This window comes from Sorex fumeus, unplaced genomic scaffold (genome assembly GCF_029834395.1).
Source record: "Sorex fumeus unplaced genomic scaffold, SorFum_2.1 ptg000018l, whole genome shotgun sequence".
Taxonomy (NCBI): domain Eukaryota; kingdom Metazoa; phylum Chordata; class Mammalia; order Eulipotyphla; family Soricidae; genus Sorex; species Sorex fumeus.
Genome location: NW_026606075.1, coordinates 34,627,913 through 34,647,939, shown reverse-complemented (window position 1 = coordinate 34,647,939; position 20,027 = coordinate 34,627,913). Strand labels below are relative to the sequence as shown.

The following is a 20,027-nucleotide window of genomic DNA, read 5'->3' as shown; positions in this document are numbered from 1 at the left end:
CTAACTTAAAAATTATATGAAGGAAAAAAGAAATCAAAAGAATTATGAGCATAGAGCCAGGAGTAAGTCCTGAGTTCCTCAAGGTGTGGCCCCCAAACCAATAAATAAATAAATTACAAATTATATGGAATGGAAAAAAGAAAAGAGATTATGTACCCCAAATGCTTGATATGGGGCCAAAGTGATAATACAATGGATAGGGCACTTGCCTTGCATGTGGATTCAATCCCTGGTACTCCATATGGTTCCCCAAGTTTTCCAGGCATGATCCCTGAGTGCAGAACCAGGAATAAACCCTGAGAACTGGTGAGTGTGTCTCCCATGCCTCCACTCACAAAAATAAATCCAAACAAAAATGATTAAAGCAGCAGTGGTTAATTTGGAATTTTTAGCCTTAGCAAGCGGCTGGCATCTGGCAGAGAAACCCCATCAAAAATATCTGAAACTTAGAAAGTTTAGGTATTAATGAACAACTCACAAATGACTTGCAATCTCCAAGAAGAGCAATACAATAGCATCAAATAGTCTCAAACCAAGTATTATTATACCTGGAAAATATGAATAATATAGATGGTGTATTCAGAGGGTTACAGTCCTCCTATTACAAATTAAACATTAGTTTTTCAGTAATGGACAACTGCATTCCAATCAATCTTACAAGCTGAGTTTTTATTTTTACTAAATTGTCTATGTTTAAAAAACAATCTGTGCCTGGTGTGGAATTTCACTCCATCAATGTTACAATGACATTTTCATTACAAGCAAGAGAATGAATGTAGGACAGGTGTTAGGAAACATGGCAATAAATTAGGATATAATTTACAAAAGCAAAAAAGCAACAGTGTATCACATTAATACTGAGTATAAAATAATAAGCAACAACTAATTACAATAATACAAAGGTAAATTCATTCTGTATTATTAAGGATATCTATGTGACATTCACTCAAAAAAATTCCTAATGAACTGGACTGTTTGGGGAGTCTATGCTTCTTTAGGGGGTTAATCAGTTGGATTTAATCACATTTAGCTTTCCTTTTCTTGGTAGTCTTTGCACCAGTGGCAGATACTGCTCTCAGCCAAGGGGCACTAGTTTCTTCTAGGGTTCTGTAAGTAGTCTGAGTAGCTCACTAATTTTCGAGAGTCTGTCTCCCCTGACCATCTATTGTTATTTGGAACAGAGCATCCTATAGCCAAGCAGTGTTGTGATATGCTATGGAATAGGATCTCCTCTGTCTCAGGTTTAAATTCAGGCTCTATCTGAAGATGTTTAATCCTGTTACATTCTGGTCTTGGGCACCTTTTCCACAGCCTGGAGGAAGTACTGACTGTCCCCTTCTACTAGCACCAGTTAGAGTGCTGCACAGTGCCCTGGGGAACAGCCACCCCCCTTGATGTTAGTTTTCAGACAAGGTTAAAAAAAGAAAGAAAAAGAAAAGCTTTGAGTATGAAATGTAAAAAACTTTCTGAACTAAAAACATGAGTTGGCATCCATGTTGGAGAAATGCAGATCTGGGTAGCAAAACCTATGCCTGGAATGGCACAAAAATTACTCACTTTTTGTTTATTTCACCAGGGCACATTAGCACCAAGTTTACTGCTCTTTTCAAGGGACCATGGGAATTCAGAGCAGAAGCTGTTCAGTTGTCCTTCTCTAGAGAATTGAGAAGGCACTTGGCTTGGCCTTCCAAGTGCAGTGGAAGGAGCGGCTCTGGCAATAACTCTGGGCCTCGTCAATAACTCTCTCTGGAAAGCTCAGAGATGTGAACTGAGGTGTTGAGAGAGAGAGCAAATGATGTGCCATGGACGGCCAGGACTGAGTATACCAAACCACATCCCGTGCTGAATATCCACCACAAACAGGTTGGTTTTGGAAGTCTTCGAATACCTCTTCCTTTCTGAAAAATCCTAATCCTGCTACACATGGGATATACCTGACATGTGGTTTCAGAGCTCAGCAGTGGGTCTAAGTCAGACATGCTTTTTGACTGCAGCAAGTGTCTTAAAAAGTTGGCCATTTGGTTTGAGTTTAGTATTGGTGGAACAGAGTGTACAGAGTCTTGGAGAGCCAAGCAGGAGTGTTGGACACAACACATTCATCAAGAGCCTGCTGCTAGTGACAAAGATTCAAGTATGAAATGTCAATACAAACAAGCACCCTCTTTTCTTTCTTTTTCTAAATCTTGCTTTCAAATCTCTTGATGAGCTTGATGTGAAACCTGTGCATGAGGGGAAAATGGAGCCAGTCCATTTAATTTAGGTAGGTTGGACCTTGAATTTGACCTGCCTAAGAAACTGGGTTTCACATTTACCTGTCATTCAGAATACTCATTAAAAATACAAAATATTTGGTGGAGTGACTATTAAAATGACGTTTGATAATCTCTAGTCTTCACAAGTTTCTTTTCTTTGGTTATTATCCGTTGCCTACTTTAAAACTCATAGAAGTAGCACAGGTTTGTGCCTGCACATTCACCTACCCACATACTCTAAAGGGTCCACACACACACACTTGTTTTCATATAAATAAATGCCCTTCTGCCATATCAAAGGAGGGACATCTGGAACCCATTGTAATTGTCAGCCGCCGGGTCTGTCTGATTGTTACTAAGCAAAGCCAGTCTCTCTCTTGCATGGTATCACCTCAGTAAGTATGACAGGACACATGTGCAACAATCCAACAGAACAGAAGCCCTTCTAAGGCCGAAGAGGATGTAAACACAATGAATTGGGTGACTCAAGTAAGAACTGAGGCATCCTATGAGATGGCCATAGGAGGCTGGTACTTCCATCTTGACCAAACCCCATGTCTGGCTTCTGCATGAAAACGAACTGCTTTTCTCTTAAAGTTTTAATGGAAATCTCAGCTTCACTTGCACAATGGCAAGTTGGCCACCGTTTTTTAGCACTGAATTTATAGACTTGCACAGCTGCAGTAACTGATGCACTGCTTTAAACTAAGTCCTTCATTGTCTGGTTTAATATAGTTTATATATGGCTCACAGCAGTGTTCAGAACTGGGGTGGGGGTTCCTAAGGAAATTAAGTGGAATGAAGAAAAATAATGCAAACTCTCATTACTTTTGATTTATAATTGCTCCTTAAATTACAGTTCAAAGCCCATTTGAGAATTTCAATTGTGGTGCTATTGCAGTGAGATAAAGTATAGTAAATATTTTTAAGCTATGACTTAAGATTTCTGAATCTTCTTTACTTCCATAGTTGACCAAGTCATAACAGCTACATTTTAAACAGTTTTAAATACAAATGGATTCAGTGTCATTGCTAAGTCCATAATAAAAATTATCTTAATGGTCCAAGGAGGTAAACAGGCTATTGGATTTACTCGAAAGAACACAAACATTCCACAGTAAGCAAGTCTCCCTGTGTTGTTTGGATCTCTCCAATCTGGCATTCCCTCCTAATACCGTGTCCAGCACTTTGGATCAATAAATCCCACTTCATAGAAGTTAAAATAATATTGAAATCCTGTCAGCTAGGGCTGACCAGTGGTTACGTTTTCCACAGGGTAATGCATCTGCAAGGACATCAATCCTCTTCCTCTGGGTGGCTCTCTTTGATGGACACGTTTCCACGATGAAATGACAAGGCTCTCTCAGGCTTTCCATGGGTCAGTGTCCTTGGCAGGTCTTACAACACATCTGTCTGAAGTATGCTCGACTGCAGAACTTGAACTTCAGCACCAGTGGGCAATAAGCCACTTTGTTCACATCTTTGCACTCTAACAAACAGGGACAGAAAATGGAAAACAATTAAGGCATGTAGACAAGTACCTAAACAAGCCCATGACCCTAGCTGGATGTTCAGCAAGGATCCCCCTCCTACACACCACCCATACCTTATATCAATCCTCCTTGGCTTGTACATTCAGGGGTGGAGGGGGTTGTTTTTGTTTTTTAAGCATGTCCTGTCTGGTACAGCCTACCAGAAACCTTCTTTTGATATATTTTAGCACACATTTTTAAAAGAATGATTGCAAGGTTTTTTCTTCCAGACTTTTATAACTATGGTGCATGCCCACTGTGTCTTGAAAGAATTACCATTTGTTGGGATAAGTGATCACTTTAGACAGCTTGGAAACATGAGTCATTTTTCTTACAGTGCTTTTATTGCTTCTTTCTCAAGGGTTATTTTATTCAGCGGTGCAAGGTTATCCAAAATCAAACATGAGTTGCATTGTTTGATACCAAAGTACACATGTCTCCAGAGAATCTCTGCATCTGTGAGGCCTGGGGATGGGCCTGGGTGAATGAAAATCTGTGGCCTCAATTCAGCAACTGCACTAGACAAAGAGGAAAGCTTGGAGGGGCTGGCCTCAAATGGCAGCAGTCTGAGGGTTATGGAAACATGTAGAAATGTCTTTTTTTAATTTGGAAGTGAGACATGGCCTTCTTTTTTCCTATGTGTATTTTCTCTTCAGTGCTAGAATTGCCACAGTTGAAGTCTGTGCAGTTTGTTCAGCCAGAAGGTGAATAAGTGATTCTTTCTCCATCTCCCCTTGGAGGTTGGTTACAGAACATGGCGCTGAGGGGCCAGTGGAAAGGAAGGGATGTGGCCTCTGATTCTCAGTTGCCTACACCACCCCCATCTGAACCCAGGACTGCTAATAATAATATTCTTCTCCAGTCCTTTGATCACTGTTTTTTTTTCTGGGAAATGTAAAATACTTTGTAAACTTAGTAATTAAATTTCCATATACTTCTCAGAATCAAAGGCCCAGCTTTATTCCAGGTAGTTATGCTGAAGCATCTTGGATAAAATGTGTAAGGTAATTTAACATTTGGTAAAGCACAGTGTAAAAGATCATGTTTTGTTATTGTTGTTTGATTCCTTTTCCCACACTCATCAATGCTCAGGGTTTTTCCTGACTCTGTGTTCAGGGATCACTTCTGGCAAGGCTTAGGGGGCTATCTGCAGTGCTGGGTATTGAACCTGGGTTGGCCGCATACAAAACAAACACTCTACCGAACTATTTTTTTTTCAGCCTCAAGATCAGTTTTGTTGCTGTTTCACTTTTTTGTTTTTTTCTGACTTCAGAAATTCACTAAAATTCCAAGAACTCATGTGCATGGTACTTGTGTCCTATAACAAAATTGGAATATTAAATGAAAATAGGGCTGGAGCGATAGCACAGCGGGTAGGGCATTCGCCTTACAAGCGGCCAACATGGCCGACCCGAGTTCGATTCCTCCGCCCCTCTTGGAGAGCCCGGCAAGCTACCGAGAGTATTCGATATGCCAGACACAGTAACAACAAAGTCTCCAATGGAGACGTTACTGGGCCCGCTCGAGCAAATCGACGATCAACGGGAGGGCCTTTTTAAATGAAAATAAATGAATTTTCACTTCTTATAACTGAAAACTAAAGTAACAATTTAAGGAGGGGCAGAAATGTCACTCAGTGGTAGAGCACATGCCTCACATATTTGAAGCCTGGTTTCAATCCGCTCTGCCACCTGCCCTCACTCCCACAGATAATATTTTCTAAATCCAGTCTGAATTGGGTGTGAAAAGATCTCCACATATTTCAGTTTGGAGGTCCTTTGGTACTTCGTCTTTTCCTCTGGCATGACTTAGGAAAAAGTAGACCCCTCCAACTTTTTTTAGACTTGTGGGAAAGTCTAAAAAACAATTATCAGTGCTAGTAAGAAAAATATTTTGTCAAGGTAAATAGAAGTATTAAACCATTGAGAAAGCTGACATGGACTCAAACACTTTGGATTCCACCTCACTCACTTAATGGGGTGGCCCTCAGCAGACACCATCCCTCACTTTCTAACAGGCTGATGATTGCCCAAAGTGCAAAAAAAAAAAGTTCAGATGTGGCCTTTCAAAGTATTAAAACGATGTAGTTGATAAACAGAAAGGAGGACTGGCCACCTGCAGAGCACAAGGAAGTAAAACTAGAAGCAAGCCTGCCTGGGTTTGGTCTTGAGGTTCCTGCTCAGCACTTCAGGGCTGTGACCCCGGCACCAGAATTCTGGCCTAACTTTCTACCTCCCCAGCCCTAGAAGGAATGCGCACGCTCACCTATGATGTGTGTGTCCTGTGGCAGCACCAAGAGCAGCGTTTAGAAGGCACGTAATAGATAGATTATCTATTAGTGTCACTATTACTTATTACTTCTTGCCACCCCATGATAGTAAGTTGCCCCCTGAATATGGACATAATACGACTTTTACGGATCAAATGCAGACCACAGTCAGTTCAAAGACAAGACAAAGAAGGCATTTCCAGGGGTACAATTTTACTGGGAGATTAATGACTCCATTCTTAGAAGAGCTGCAGGACCAGTGACGTTCTGAGAGATGCAAAACACAAGCAACTTGTGGACTTTTTAAATTTAGACTTTGAACTTGGGTTAAATGCTCAATAATAAATCACTGTATCACTGTATCACTGTCATCCCGTTGTTCATCAATTTGCTTGAGCGGGCTTCAGTAATGTCTCTATTTGTCCCAGCCCTGAGATTTTAGCAGCCTCTCCTTACTCATCCTTCCCAATGGTGTCATATTGGAGGCTCTTTCAGGGTCAGGGGAATGAGACCCGTTATTGTTACTGTTTGGGGCACATTGAATACATCACCAAATACGTCATGGGGAGCTTGCCAGGCTCTGCCATGCGGGCGGGGTACTCTCAGTAGCTTGCTGGGCTCTCTGAGAGGCGATAATAAATAGCGAAGAAAAATATCCATCCTTGCCTCCCCCACCCATCCACCCATTCAGATAATTAGATCTAGAAAAAGGAGGGGGTTCTGGTCCTTGAGGGCCCTGGAAATCTCTTCACATGCTGATCCCAGAGCAGTGTTCTCACTTGGTAACTGGCTGCACGTGCCAGGTTTCCTCCCTGAATTTCCCGATACATTTGTCAGCTTAGTTCCCCAACCAGTTCCATTCAGAAGGACTCAATTGCAAGCAGGGAGTGTTTTGGGTCCTGGGAACAGGACCAAGGGGAGGAAGGGACTGCTAAGTGACCCTGGCTTGTGGGTGCCAGTAACACAACTGTGGGCAGAGTAGGAAGCTATGGAGGTAGAAGGGGGTGGTGTACACTTGGCACACCCCCGGGGTTTGCATCTCCTGCCACACCCCTTTACCTAACCTCAGTGATTTTCCTCTGTGAGGTGCAAACATGGGGAAGCACTGTGCACAGGAGTCAGACAAACTGGAGTTCCCATCACAGTTGCTAGTCCAAGACTATTTGTAGCTCAGGGTGAGCTTCTGGCCAAGTTAGCCTCTTTAATGCTGTCACTGGGAGGTTGATATTTTTTTGTACTGTAGGAATTAAGCTTTTACACTTACTAGTGTGTCTAAAAGTACCTTTTTAGTCATGTGATTATACAAAAGTTCGTGAGAAAAAAACAGCTGAAGAAAATCAGAAGAGGTGATTCAGGCTAAGCTGAGTGTCTGTGACTGAGAGCCATTCTGTTCTTTTTTCATAATGTGGAGGGCAGTTTGGTGTTTAGGGTCACACCCAGCAATGCTCAAGCCTCACTCCTTACTCTCTGCTCAGGTATCAATCCAGCCAGAGTTCAGGGGACCATATGCCATATATGCCATGCTGGAGATTGAACAGGGATCATCTGCATGCAAGGCAAGTGCCTTACCCCACTCTTTTCTCTCTCTGCCCTCCCTAGAATATTCCTTTTAAAAAATACTTTCTCCCCTAATGTGGCAGAGCAAATATCCTGCCAATGACTCCTCCAAAGGCTGACTTACATTGGTACCAGTTAAGAACAGTGACATCAGCAGGCAAAAACCTCTCTGCATTTAAATGTTTAAAATGCTGCCAAGGAGCAATAGTATAGCAGGTAAGGTGCTTGTTTTGCATATGGCCGACCTGAGTTTGACCCTTGGCATCCCATATAATCCTCTGAGCACTGACAGGAATAATTCCTCAGTGTAGAACCAGGAGTAATCCCTGAGCTTCATCAGGTGTGACCCCCAAACCAAAAACAAACCAAAAAATGATGTAAAAATAGAGTGGTTTTGGAGTCTCATTGTTACAGAAAGTTGAATATGAATTTAAGGTACGTAACAGTTTAATATTATATTAGTGTCTTTAGTCTTGTTTAGATTAGCTAGAAATGACTTAATTGTTGGGATCCTAGATTGACTTGTTGGCATTTTGAGATGAACTTTAGAGACCTTAATTAGAACAATGAACTTCTCAAAGTCCATTGAAAAGAAGAACTTGTCTATTCTATTATCCACCATCAGGCCAATGCAAGTACCACTTCCACTTGTGATAAAATTATCCTGGAAGAGGTCAGAGAGATAACACTTGCCCTGCATACAGTTGACCCTTATATGATTCCCAGTACCTAGTTGGTCACCTAAGCACTGCCAAGATTTGGTTGTGCTTCCCCTAAATCAATATGGAAAAGCCATGATAAATTAATCTCATTTTCCTACTGACATTAAATAGCAACTGACTATTCTAATTTCTGAATGGTCCTCAGTTGACATTAATTTCTAGATTGATAACATTTACATAAAAACACAACAAGGGCTGAGATATGACTCAAAGGGCTGAAGTATGTCTTTTGTCTAATCCCTGGCAATGTATGTTCCTAAGAGCATTGCCCTGGATCACACCATGATTATCAGGTGTGCCCCCCAGCCCCCAATGCCATATTTATATATACTTGAGTACTATAGCATCTACAAATAAGTAACTATGCTAAAAATATATTCAAAGGATCCTTTAGGTTAAAATCTCTTTGTAATATAATTCTACTTCAGTTGATTTTCTTTGTTTTGGGGCCCTATTTGGTGATACTCAGGGATTACTCCTAGCTCTGCACTCAGGGATAACTCCTTGTGGGCTCAGGGGACCATACGGAGGTGCTGAGGATCAAACCTGGGCTGGCCATGTGCAAGGCACATGCTCTACCCACTGTACTATCACCCCAACCCTATATCTACATAAATTTTTTGGTTCGTTTTGCTTTCTCACAGCCTTCCATCTACTGAATTTTAAGTAATGTAATGTGAGTCAGCTGGGTCAAGAATTTGAAGACAAAGGATCCATATTTTCTCTCATATTATCATCAGATATCAGCAAAGATGATCCTGGGAGGAGAATGACAAGAGAGCATTTTTCTTATGATGCTACTGGAAAGGTGAGGTCCTTACCATGTACTCTAAGAAATACTTGAATCAGTCTTGTTCTTTTTTTATGTTCCCTTCCATTCCATCTCTTTCCCACCAAAAATCTTTCACTTTAGGTGGGAATGACAATTTGTGGATTAATTCCAAATTCTTCACAAAGAGACTTGAGGGGCTGGAGAGATAGCACAGCGGGGGGGCATTTGCCTTGCACGCGGCTGACCCAGGTTCGATTCCCAGCATCCCATATGGTCCCCCGAGCACCGCCAGGAGTAATTCCTGAGTGCAGAGCCAGGAGTAACCCCTGTGCATCACCAGGTGTGACCCAAAAAGCAAAAAAAAAAAAAGAGAGAGAGAGAGACTTGAAAGTATATTGAGAGCTGAGACCTAGCCCTTAGGCTCTGCAATGTGACCTACTCACTAGATTTAAAACTGGGTAACCGACTGTGGGATATTGCAAAAAAATAAATACATGTTTAAAATGTGTTTAAAATAAATTTTATTATTTACTATCAGTAATGTTTTATTTAAATAATTTAATTAATTCATAATTATTTCATATATCTATATATCTGTGGTAACATAAACATTTCTAGGTAAAAAGGGGTCTTAGACTTTAAAAGTTCAACTAGCCCAGACCTAGTCAATGATTATAATCCTTACCTGTATGCAAAAGTGGGGCTTACTAGTAATAAAGGTTTTGGTAGAGTTGGGTGCTAAAATTAGACAGCTGGCTTCACAGGCAACAAATGAATCTTATCCATTAGTATGCCAGTGGGATTTCCCCCAGGAGCTTCACATCAATCTTTCAAAACCCTGACCTAACAGACAAAATTTCAAGATTCACTAAAGAGAGAGCTATGAATTTTTAATGCAACTAGATTCAGGTGCTCTGAAGTCTGATTGAATCTAAGGAGAACAAGAATGACTCTGAAAAGCAATGCTCTTATCTTAATTTCATAAAATGTTTCAAAAGAACTGGAAGTGAGCTGGGATAAACAAGACATATTATATGATAAGATTAGGTTAGCATTTCTCAACCATGTCATATGACCCCTGGTTGGACACCCAGGACAATTCAAGGGGGTCACAGGTGAATACTGCATAAATGGAGGGCCATGGCAAAGACCAAGAGGCCAATTGGGACCACAGGAAGGAAACAAGGTTGGAAGGGGCCATGGTTGGAAAAAGGTGAAACACTGGGTTAGACCATTCAACATTTTCCTCTGAATACTCGCGCCTTCTGTACTGCCTATAAGTTCTTTATGAGATTTAGAGGAAGAACAGGAATTAGAGATTTACAGCTAAAGCTCCCAAGAGATTGTCATTGGAATTACAAATACAGACGAGCTCTATGCCAAACTTCCCAAGAAGAGGCAGAGCCTTATGAGAGGTGAGTTGGTGAGGGGTTATATATACGGGTGGTGTGTGGAAGGCGAGCCAAAGGCATTTGAACTCAGCATACTTTTCTGGATTTGCTTGAGTGGCCACCAGTAACATCTCCATTGTGAGACTTGTTACTATTTTTGGCATATCGAATACGTCACGGTTAGCTTGCCAGGCTTTGTGGGCGTGATACTCTCGGTAGCTTGCCAGCTTGCCGGGCTCTCCGAGAGGGGCAGAGGAATCGAACCAGGGTCGGCCCGGGCTGGCTGTGTGCAAGGCAAGTGCCCTACCCGCTGTGCTATCGCTCCAGCCCAATAGCACAGCGGGTAGGGCGTTCGCCTTACAAGCGGCCAACATAGCCGACCCGAGTTCGATTCCTCCGCCCCTCTCGGAGAGCCCGGCAAGCTACCGAGAGTATTCGATATGCCAGACACAGTAACAACAAAGTCTCCAATGGAGACGTTACTGGACCCGCTCGAGCAAATCGACGATCAACAGGAGGGCCTTTACCTTTACCTTACTTTTCTGGATAAAACTTTCTGAATCCTTGGGTAAGAGCTTCACTTGGAAAACTGATATAACTCACTACATTGGAAACTGCACTTACTTTTTAAACCTTGAAGCAAGGCAATACAAATTATGGAATTTATTCTTATTTCATCTTACATGGACTAAGCTATTCTTTTCCCCCTTTTTTATTTTTGGGCCATGTCTGGTGGTCCTCATATTATTCCTTGTTTAGTGCTCAGGGGTTGTCACTCGCTGCAGTACTGGGAGGACCAAGCAGTGATAGAATTCTATTCTCCTGCTTGGAAAGCATGCACTCTATCCTATTGAGTTCTTTGGCCCTTTATGTTTCTCATCTAGCCTCATTCCCTTATGCCACTCATTTCCAACTTTGATGTGAAGTTGAATCCATGGTTCCCTTCAAATCAGACAGATAGCTAGGTCTGTGAACCTACATCTAGGGTGAATTATGAGGGAGGGAAGAAGGAAGGGAAAGGAAGGGAAGGGAAGGGAAGGGAAGGGAAGGGAAGGGGAGGGGAGGGGAGGGGAGGGGAGGGGAGGGGAGGGGAGGGGAGGGGAGGGGAGGGGAGGGGAAGAAAAGTAGGGGAAAGCAAGGTAGGAGAAAGGAAAGGAGGGGAAAAGAATGGAAAAAGGAGGTAGTGGAGGGGATGAAAGAAGGAAGGAAAAGCCAGTTTTTCAAATTTCCTACTTGAAATAGGAAATGTCTTCACTGTTCCTTTCACTGATTCTGATACATTAGAAGCCACTTTAAAATGCCAATTAAGTAGCTGTTTTGTTCCAGGGGTGTTGTGAGATTTCTGGAGCTTCTCAGGTTTTCTAAGCCATTTACTCAAAGGAGATTGAGACTCACCCAAGTCACAAATCAGCAGCTTAGGCTGGTGAACTACTGATATTAACCACACCTTTCCTGGGTTGGTCACCTGCTCAAGGCACACCATGAATCATTACCTGGCAGAGATAAATTAACTAGATGACAGAGTGCCTGGTGCTACTGAGAAACTGAAAAGACTCACCATATAAACTACAAGGGAATTTGAAACTGTGTAAGGATGAATAAAATGGCATTTGGGATAGACTTTCAGGTGAGCATGAGTAGACTAGTCCCAGCTGCCACATACACTTTGAAAAATTACTCGAAGCAGTATTTCAAACACAGTGATACTCAGTGTGTCTATAATTCACTCTCAGCAGCAATGTAGTGTTACCCTGATCGGAGGTAGTCTGTCAAGATCATGTCTATAATGCTTTAACTCTTTGCTGAAGTCTTACAGGAATAAAAAACTAAAGCAGATGTTGAACATGGAGAACTGGATCGCCCGTCTTCCACCACTATCCCTCACTGTTGGGCTTTGATTTCTCACACTCCACTTAGGATTTTCTTCCTTACTATTCATAGGATATGTTTGGGTATGCATTTTAAAAGCAAGTTTAGTAAAATGTTCATGTTAGATGGGGCCAGAGAAATTGTCTAGTGGGAGAGGAGCTTTCCTTGTATATGGTCAAGTAGGGTTCAATCTGCACCACATATGTTTCCCTGAGCACCACCAGGAGTGCTCCCTGAACACAGAGCCAGGAGGAAGCCCTAAGTACCACCAGGCACTACTCAAAATCCAAAATAAAATAAATCCCTGCTAGACTGTGCGTAGTCGTTCTAAGATTCTTTCAAGTTTTGTTTTTTTAAAAATTATTTTTATTAAAACACCATGATTTTCAAATTTGCTATATATTTTAAACTTTTTATTGTTTTCCGTAGTAAATTATGGGGGATGGAAATCTTTTCCTAAGCTTTTGTAATTAAAATACATCTCAATTTAATTAGCTACCCATTTGGCTCATAACATGAAAAGTGGTATTTATTTATTATTTTTTAAAAATTTTATTGAATCATCATGAGATAGTTACAAGCTTTCATGTTTGGGTTACAATCACACAATGATTAAACACCCATCCCTCCACCAGTGCACATTCCCCACCACCAATATCTCCGGTATGCCCCCTCTTTTCCACCCTCCCCCTGCTTCCATGGAAAACATGATTCCTCACAATCTCTCTCTTTTTGGAGGCATTATGGTTTGCAATACAGACCCTGAGAGGTTATCATGTTTGGTCCTTTATCTACTTTCTGCACATATCTCCCATCCCGACCGATTCCTCCAGCCATCTTTTTCTTAGTGAGCCCTTCTATATTCCAGCTGCCTTCTCCCCTTTGCACATGAGGCAGGATTCCAGCTATGGAGCAATCTATCTGTCCCGTGTATCTACTATCCTTAGGAGTCAGCCTCATGTTATGTTGTTTTATACTCCACAAATGAGTGCAGTCCTTCTATGTCTGTACCTCTCTTTCTGACTCATTTCACTTAGCATGATACTCTCCATGTCTATCTATTTATAAGCAAAGTTCATGACTTCATCTCTCCTGACAGCTGCATAGTATTCCATTGTATAGATGTACCAAAGTTTCTTTAACCAGTCATCTGTTGTAGGGCACTTGGGTTGTTTCCAGATTTTGGCTATCGTGAACAGTACTGTAATGAACATATAAGTACAGATGTCATCTCTACTGTGCTTTTTTACATCCTCGCGATATATTCCCAGAAGTGGTATTGTGGGGTCATGTGGAAGCTCAATTTTTAGTTTTTGAAGGACTGTCCATATTGTTTTCCAGAAAGGCTGGACTAGTGGGCATTCCCACCAACAGTGAGTTGTCCTTTTTCCCCACATCCACACGCCAGCACTGGTTGCTTTTGTTTTTTTGAATGTGTGCCAGTCTCTGTGGTGTGAGATGATATCTCATTGTTGTTTTGATTTGCATCTCCCTGATGGCTTGCGATTTGGAGCATTTTCTCATGTGCCTTTTGGCCATTTGTATTCCTTTTTGTAGGAAACTTCTGTTCATTTCTTCTCCCCAATTTTGATGGGGTTGGAGGTTTTTTTCTTGTACAATTCTACTAGTGTCTTGTATATCCTGGATATTAATCCCTTACAGATGGGTATTGGGTAAATATTCTTTCTCATTCTGAGGGCTCTTTCTGTTTTTTGGTCACTGTTTCTTTTGAAGTGCAGAAGCTTCTTAGTTTGATGTAGTCCCATTTGATTATGTTTGCTTCCACTTACATGGTCAATGCTGTTTCATCCTTAAAGATGTTTTCAGCTTCAATGCTGTAGAGAGTTCTGCCTACATTTTCCTCTATGTACTTTATGGATTCATGTCTGATATTGAGGTCTTTAATCCACTTTGATCTGACTTTTGTGCCTGGCATTAGACAGAGGTCAGAGTTCATTTTTTTGCAGGTAGCTATCCAGTTTTCCCAGCACCACTTGTTGAAGAGGCTTTCCTTGTTCCACTTCATATTTCTTACTCCTTTGTCAAAGATTAAGTGGTCATATATTTGGGGGTCTGTGACAGAATATTCAACTCTGTTCTATTGGTCTGTAGGTCTGTTTCCAGCCCAGTACCATGCTGTCTTAATTACTACAGCTTTGTAGTACAGTTTGAAGTTGGGGAAGGTGATGACACCCATCTTCTTTTTTTTTCAAGGATTGTTTTAGCTATTCGTGGGGTTTATTGTTCCATATGAATTTCAGGAGTGTTTTGTCTATTTGTTTGAAAAATGTCATGGGTATCCTGATGGGGACCTCATTGATTTCGTATAGTGCTTTGGGCAGTATTGCCATTTTGATAATGTTAATCCTCCTTATCTATGAGCAGGTGATGTGTCTCCATTTCCTAGTGTCCTCTTTCATTTCTTGAAGTAGTGTTTTGTAATTTTTCTTGTATAGGTCCTTCACCTTTTTGGTTAAGCTGATTCTGAGGTACTTGATTTTCTGAGGTACTATTGTGAACAGGATTGTTTTTTTAAAAATGTCTATTTCTTCTCTTTCGTTATTTGTATATAAGAAAGCCATGAACTTTTGGGTGTTGATTTTGTAGCCTGCCACTACACTAAACCGTCCTATCGTTTCTAGTAGCTTTTCTGTAGAATCATTAGGGTTTTCTAAGTATAGAACCAGCCACCACCATGCTGAGACCACTCTCCACACGCATGAAGGTACCCGCAGAGGAACAAAGGCATGTGGGCCCCTGGGCTGAGATCTCCAAGCCTTCTCGGATCAGGGCTGAGCATCCTCCACCCAGATCCTCCAAATTCCAGTAGGTAGGGGTCACACCCACCAACTGGCCCCCTGGAGTCGTGTAATCCCATCATTGGCCAAGACTCAGAGACTATAAAACCCAGCTCCCAGAAGAGAACAGCTCAGAGTCTCCTGCCCCCACGCCTGGCTGTCCTCGCTGGGGCCCCTTGGACGGGAGCGGGTTGAGTTTCCCTCCCCACCCCGACCAGGGCTCCAGCAGCTGAAGACCTCCAGAACTAGCCACCACCATGCTGAGACCACTCTTCACACACATGAAGGTACCAGCAGAGGAACAAAGGCATAGTATCATATCGTCTGCAAATAGTGATAGTTTGACCTCTTCCTTTCCTATATGTATTCCCTTGATAGAAAGGTGGTATTTTAGATTCCAAGAGATCTTGCTTTTTTCTACTCCATATTGGGGTAGAGCTGATCTCATTTCTCAGTAGCATCCTGTGAGGAAGCTTACTCTGTTGAGGGGCGGAGTTCCCTTCCAACACTTCTGCATAAACCAGAACCTGCTCCTTCCCCAGCTACTGGAATTTTCTCCTTACTTTCTCTTAGTAAGAGATTTTTTTTTTGCCTGCTTTATCCACATAAATCCTATCATATCACCTTCATTTCTTTGAACCAAGAACCTTTTTTATAAAAAAATCCGTCATTTTTCCATTTCATAATACTATGGACAACAACACAATTCAATTAAATTGCTTTATTCACTTTTTCCAGAGTACACACTGGAGTTTTCCAAGTATACCTTCAGACTGGTTCAAATATGATGGAATTTTGGAGCTTCATTGGGTCCAAAAGGTTAAAGTTAATATTCCATTAATATTCCATTATTTGTGTGCTCTTACCAGCACTTCTGCTCTTCTCTCTTTGAGGTCTTCCTTGATCGCATCTCTGCACTGCTTTGCGAGCTCAGACGTTAGCTTGCAGTTGCCTGAGGCATGCGCCAAACCACGTTGGCGAATAAGCTCAAGAGTTTTTGAGGACAGGTGTTTTTTTGTGGCTATCTCTCTCTTGGCGTTCCTCGCACAATCATGGAGGTGCTGAACCAGTCAATCATATTCCTTGTTAATATTAATTAATATTATCAGTGCCACCCTCGAGAACATCATGCAATGACTGGAATGGGAAGGAATGGGAGTGAAGATAGATGGTCGGCAACTACACCACCTCCGCTTTGCTGATGACATTGTTTTAATAACACCAAACATCAGCCAAGCGGCACAAATGCTGGCCGACTTTGACCGTGAGTGTGGAAAGGTAGGACTACAGTTGAATATTACGAAGACAATGTTTATGAGAAACAGCCTCGTTCCTGATGCCCCATTCGCTCTCAATGGAACGACCATCTCCGAATGCAACAGCTATGTGTACCTAGGTCGAGAAGTCAACAGGACAAATGACCTGGCAACCGAGCTGCGCAGGAGGAAGAGAGCGGCTTGGAACGCCTTCAAGAACCTCAAAGAAATAGCTAAGAGGACGAAGAACCTCCGGCTCCAGGCACATCTCTTTGATTCCACTGTTCTTCCTGCATTAACATATGCCTTAGAGACCTGGGCCCTATGTAAACAGGATGAGAATGCTATTCGGGTCTCCCAAAGAGGAATTGAAAGAGCTATGCTTGGAATATCACATTTCACTCAAATGAGAGAAAGAATCCGGAGTTCTGACATCCATTGACGATCAAGAATCAGGGACGCTGTCTCATTTGCCAAGGTGTCGAAAATCAGATGGGCTGGTCACGTAATGAGATTTAAAGATGACTACTGGACTAGAGCTGTTACTGACTGGATCCCACGGGATGTCAAAAGAACGCATGGCCGCCCACCTACCAGATGGTCAGACTTCTTCATCAAGATCATGAACGATCGGTTTGAGGCTCTTCATGTTCCCAGAGCGAACAGATGCCATTGGGCTACACTGGCACGCAACAGGGACGAATGGAGACGTTACTGGCGCCCGCTCGAGCAAATCGACGACTAACGGGAAGTTAAGTGATTAAGTGATTAAGTGATTTGTGTGCTCTTAGGTCTTATGTAAACTGTTCTACATAACACATTCCCCTCCAATTTTGTTAGAAATATCTTTTCTGTCAGACTATAACTCATAAAAATACTTGAGTTTTTCATAATGAATGACAGTCTATAACAGGCACTCAATAAACGGAAGTTGATATGCACTTTATAATGCATATATAGCTTCAGGTTTTTATGTATTTAATATACATTATTGGGAGGCTAAAGAGAATACAGACATACTGTATTAAAACAGACATAATGCTTATATATTAAAGTTTTTTTAACTTTTAAATTCATGTGTTTGCATGTGTGTTTGTGTAGGTCTGGGCTTCCTGGAGACTGAGCACAGGTCTCCTACATGCAAAGCATAAGCCTTACCACTGATCCATATTCCTGGCCCTTTATATCTATTTTTAAATGGTTTTTTATGGTTTTAGGGTCACAGCTGGTCATGCTCAGAGCTTACTCTTTGTTCTCCTTAAGAGTCACTCCTCTTGAGGTTCAGGGAACCAAACAGGGGACTGGAATCAAACCCAGGTCGGTCACAAGCAAGGCAAGAGCCCTACCCACTGCACTATCTTTCTGACCCTTAAATCTTTTAAAAATAAACCAATAGCTTTAGAGGACAGTAATTCTAAGACCAATCATGCTATTCAGGCTTAACAATTTCCTAAGATTTTCTATTTCAGACAATGTTAAAAATACTTTCTTAACTGTTTAGTTCAGATTAATATTAATAAAAGATGATTTGACTGTGCAGATTAAATATTCATGAAAGGTTTCTCCAAATAGTTTTTTTTTCAGAGTTGATTAATTCTCATCAATGGCCAAGACCCAGAGACTATAAAACCCAGCATTTGTGGCAGTGCGACATCTTATTATCTATTATCTAGTTCTTACTCTGGTGAACCTGACAGGCTACTGAAAGCATGCTGCCCATATGGCAGAGTCTGGCAAACTCCCCCTGGCGTATTCAATATGCCCAAAACCAGTAACAATGATGGGTCTCATTCTCCTAACCCTGAAAAGGCCTCGAATGTGGCACTTTCTAAAATCTCAGGGCTAGGATGAAAGAGACGTTACGGGTGCCTGCTCGAGGAAATCGATGAACAACAGGATGACAGTGATACACTGATACAGTCAGTGATTAATTCAGAATAAACACCTACCTAGTTTAAGATGATTTCTTCTTCTTTTTTTTTTTTGCAGGGGTGGGATTTTACATTCAAAGTGCTCAGGAGACCATACAGGGTGCCAGAGATTAAAGCTGGGTCAGCCACAAGTCAATATCCCTACAGCCCCTCAGCTGATTACTTTTAAAGCAGAAGTCAGTGCAGTTTTAAATATAATCAGAATACTAAAAATAGCATGGCATGTTCTGCAGCAAAGCTTATGTATTATAATTAATGAAAATAAACAAGCTTTTGAAGAAATTCTAAAAATGAAGCTATCAATATGACTTCAATACACACACACATATAGTGGGCATGTCAACAAGTCAGAAATGATTAAGCCTTAATTTATTTAATCAGACTGAGAGTCATGCCAGAAACATCTCAACTTCATAACCAGAAGTTGTTTCATGTTAGAATATTTGACTCTAAGAAAGTAAAAGTACTAAGTACTAACCATGCCCGACCCTGCTTAGCTTCCGAGATCAGACGATAGCACAGCAGTAGGGCGTTCGCCTTACAAGCGGCCAACATGGCCGACCCGAGTTCGATTCCTCCGCCCCTCTCGGAGAGCCCGGCAAGCTACCGAGAGTATTCGATATGCCAAACACGGTAACAACAAAGTCTCCAATGGAGACGTTACTGGGCTCGCTCGAGCAAATTGACGATCAATGGGAGGGCCTTTACCTTTACCTTTAAGAAAGTAAAAGTAGCATATAAATATGTAGATGAAAAGAACATGCCTTCAGGCTTTGCCAAACCTGAGTTAAAATTTGACTTTACTACCTCTTAGTTTTGTAATCTGAGAAAGTCTATCCTAAATAACCCCTCAGTACCCTCAGAAGGTTGTAATGATTATATAGGACACATTGATATGTAAAATGGACAGTAAGTATAAAATGTCTAACGTGATATATCACACAACTGTTAAAAATATAGTTAGGGGGTTAGAGAGGTGGCACAGGAGGTAGGTACTTGTACAGCATGTGGCTGACCCCAGTTCAATGCTTGGTGTCACATTTGGTCACCTGAGAACCACCAGGGTTCTTCCTGAGAAAAGTCAGGAATAGTCTAGGAGTACCACTAGGTGTGGACCCAAACCAAATTAAATAGAATAAAATTATCGTTAGATCTCTTTCTTCTTCCATTTCGACATTTTATTTTTCTTTTAACTCTGAAAGAAAAGCATGCCCAAATCCTTGTGATCGATTGCTAAGCATTTTAAAAGGTACAAGCTACTTGTGGAAATCTTACAGAAGAGATACATTCTTATTTAATTTAAAGATATTTTGCAAAGAAAAATACTTTTGTTCTTGCATGGTCTTTTGAACCCTTCTTAAGACTAAATTTCTAGAATGTCCCATACAAAGAAGTAAAAAAAGAATAAATATCACTACTCCGAGAGATTTTGCAAATTAAAGTTGTGATTCTGGATCAATGTAGTATAGTTAACACTAGACCTAGATATTTCTTTCAAAGATGAAATTATATACAAAAGACATATAATGCCGAGCTTTAGACATGAAAAACTTATTATTTGCAAAGATGCAGTTCTCTGCATCCTGTCACAAAAGATGAATGTCCTTCCTAAAATAAAGTTCCCACGGAAACATTTGAAAATAGAGAATATGACTTAAAAATATCCTTCAAGGGTATA

The 20,027-nt window shown here is 41.3% G+C and overlaps 1 protein-coding gene across 1 annotated transcript in view; it reads right to left on the bottom strand.

Annotated features, from left to right (window-relative positions):
• Positions 1 to 1,921: 1,921 nt before the first annotated feature.
• Positions 1,922 to 20,027, bottom strand: part of ADAMTS6 (ADAM metallopeptidase with thrombospondin type 1 motif 6) — a 312,693-nt gene continuing 294,587 nt past the window's right edge. The window contains exon 25 of the mRNA XM_056112563.1: positions 1,922 to 3,741. Within this exon, the coding sequence (XP_055968538.1) occupies positions 3,632 to 3,741 (110 nt within the window). The 3' untranslated portion in view covers positions 1,922 to 3,631. The remainder of the gene's footprint in view (positions 3,742 to 20,027) is intronic.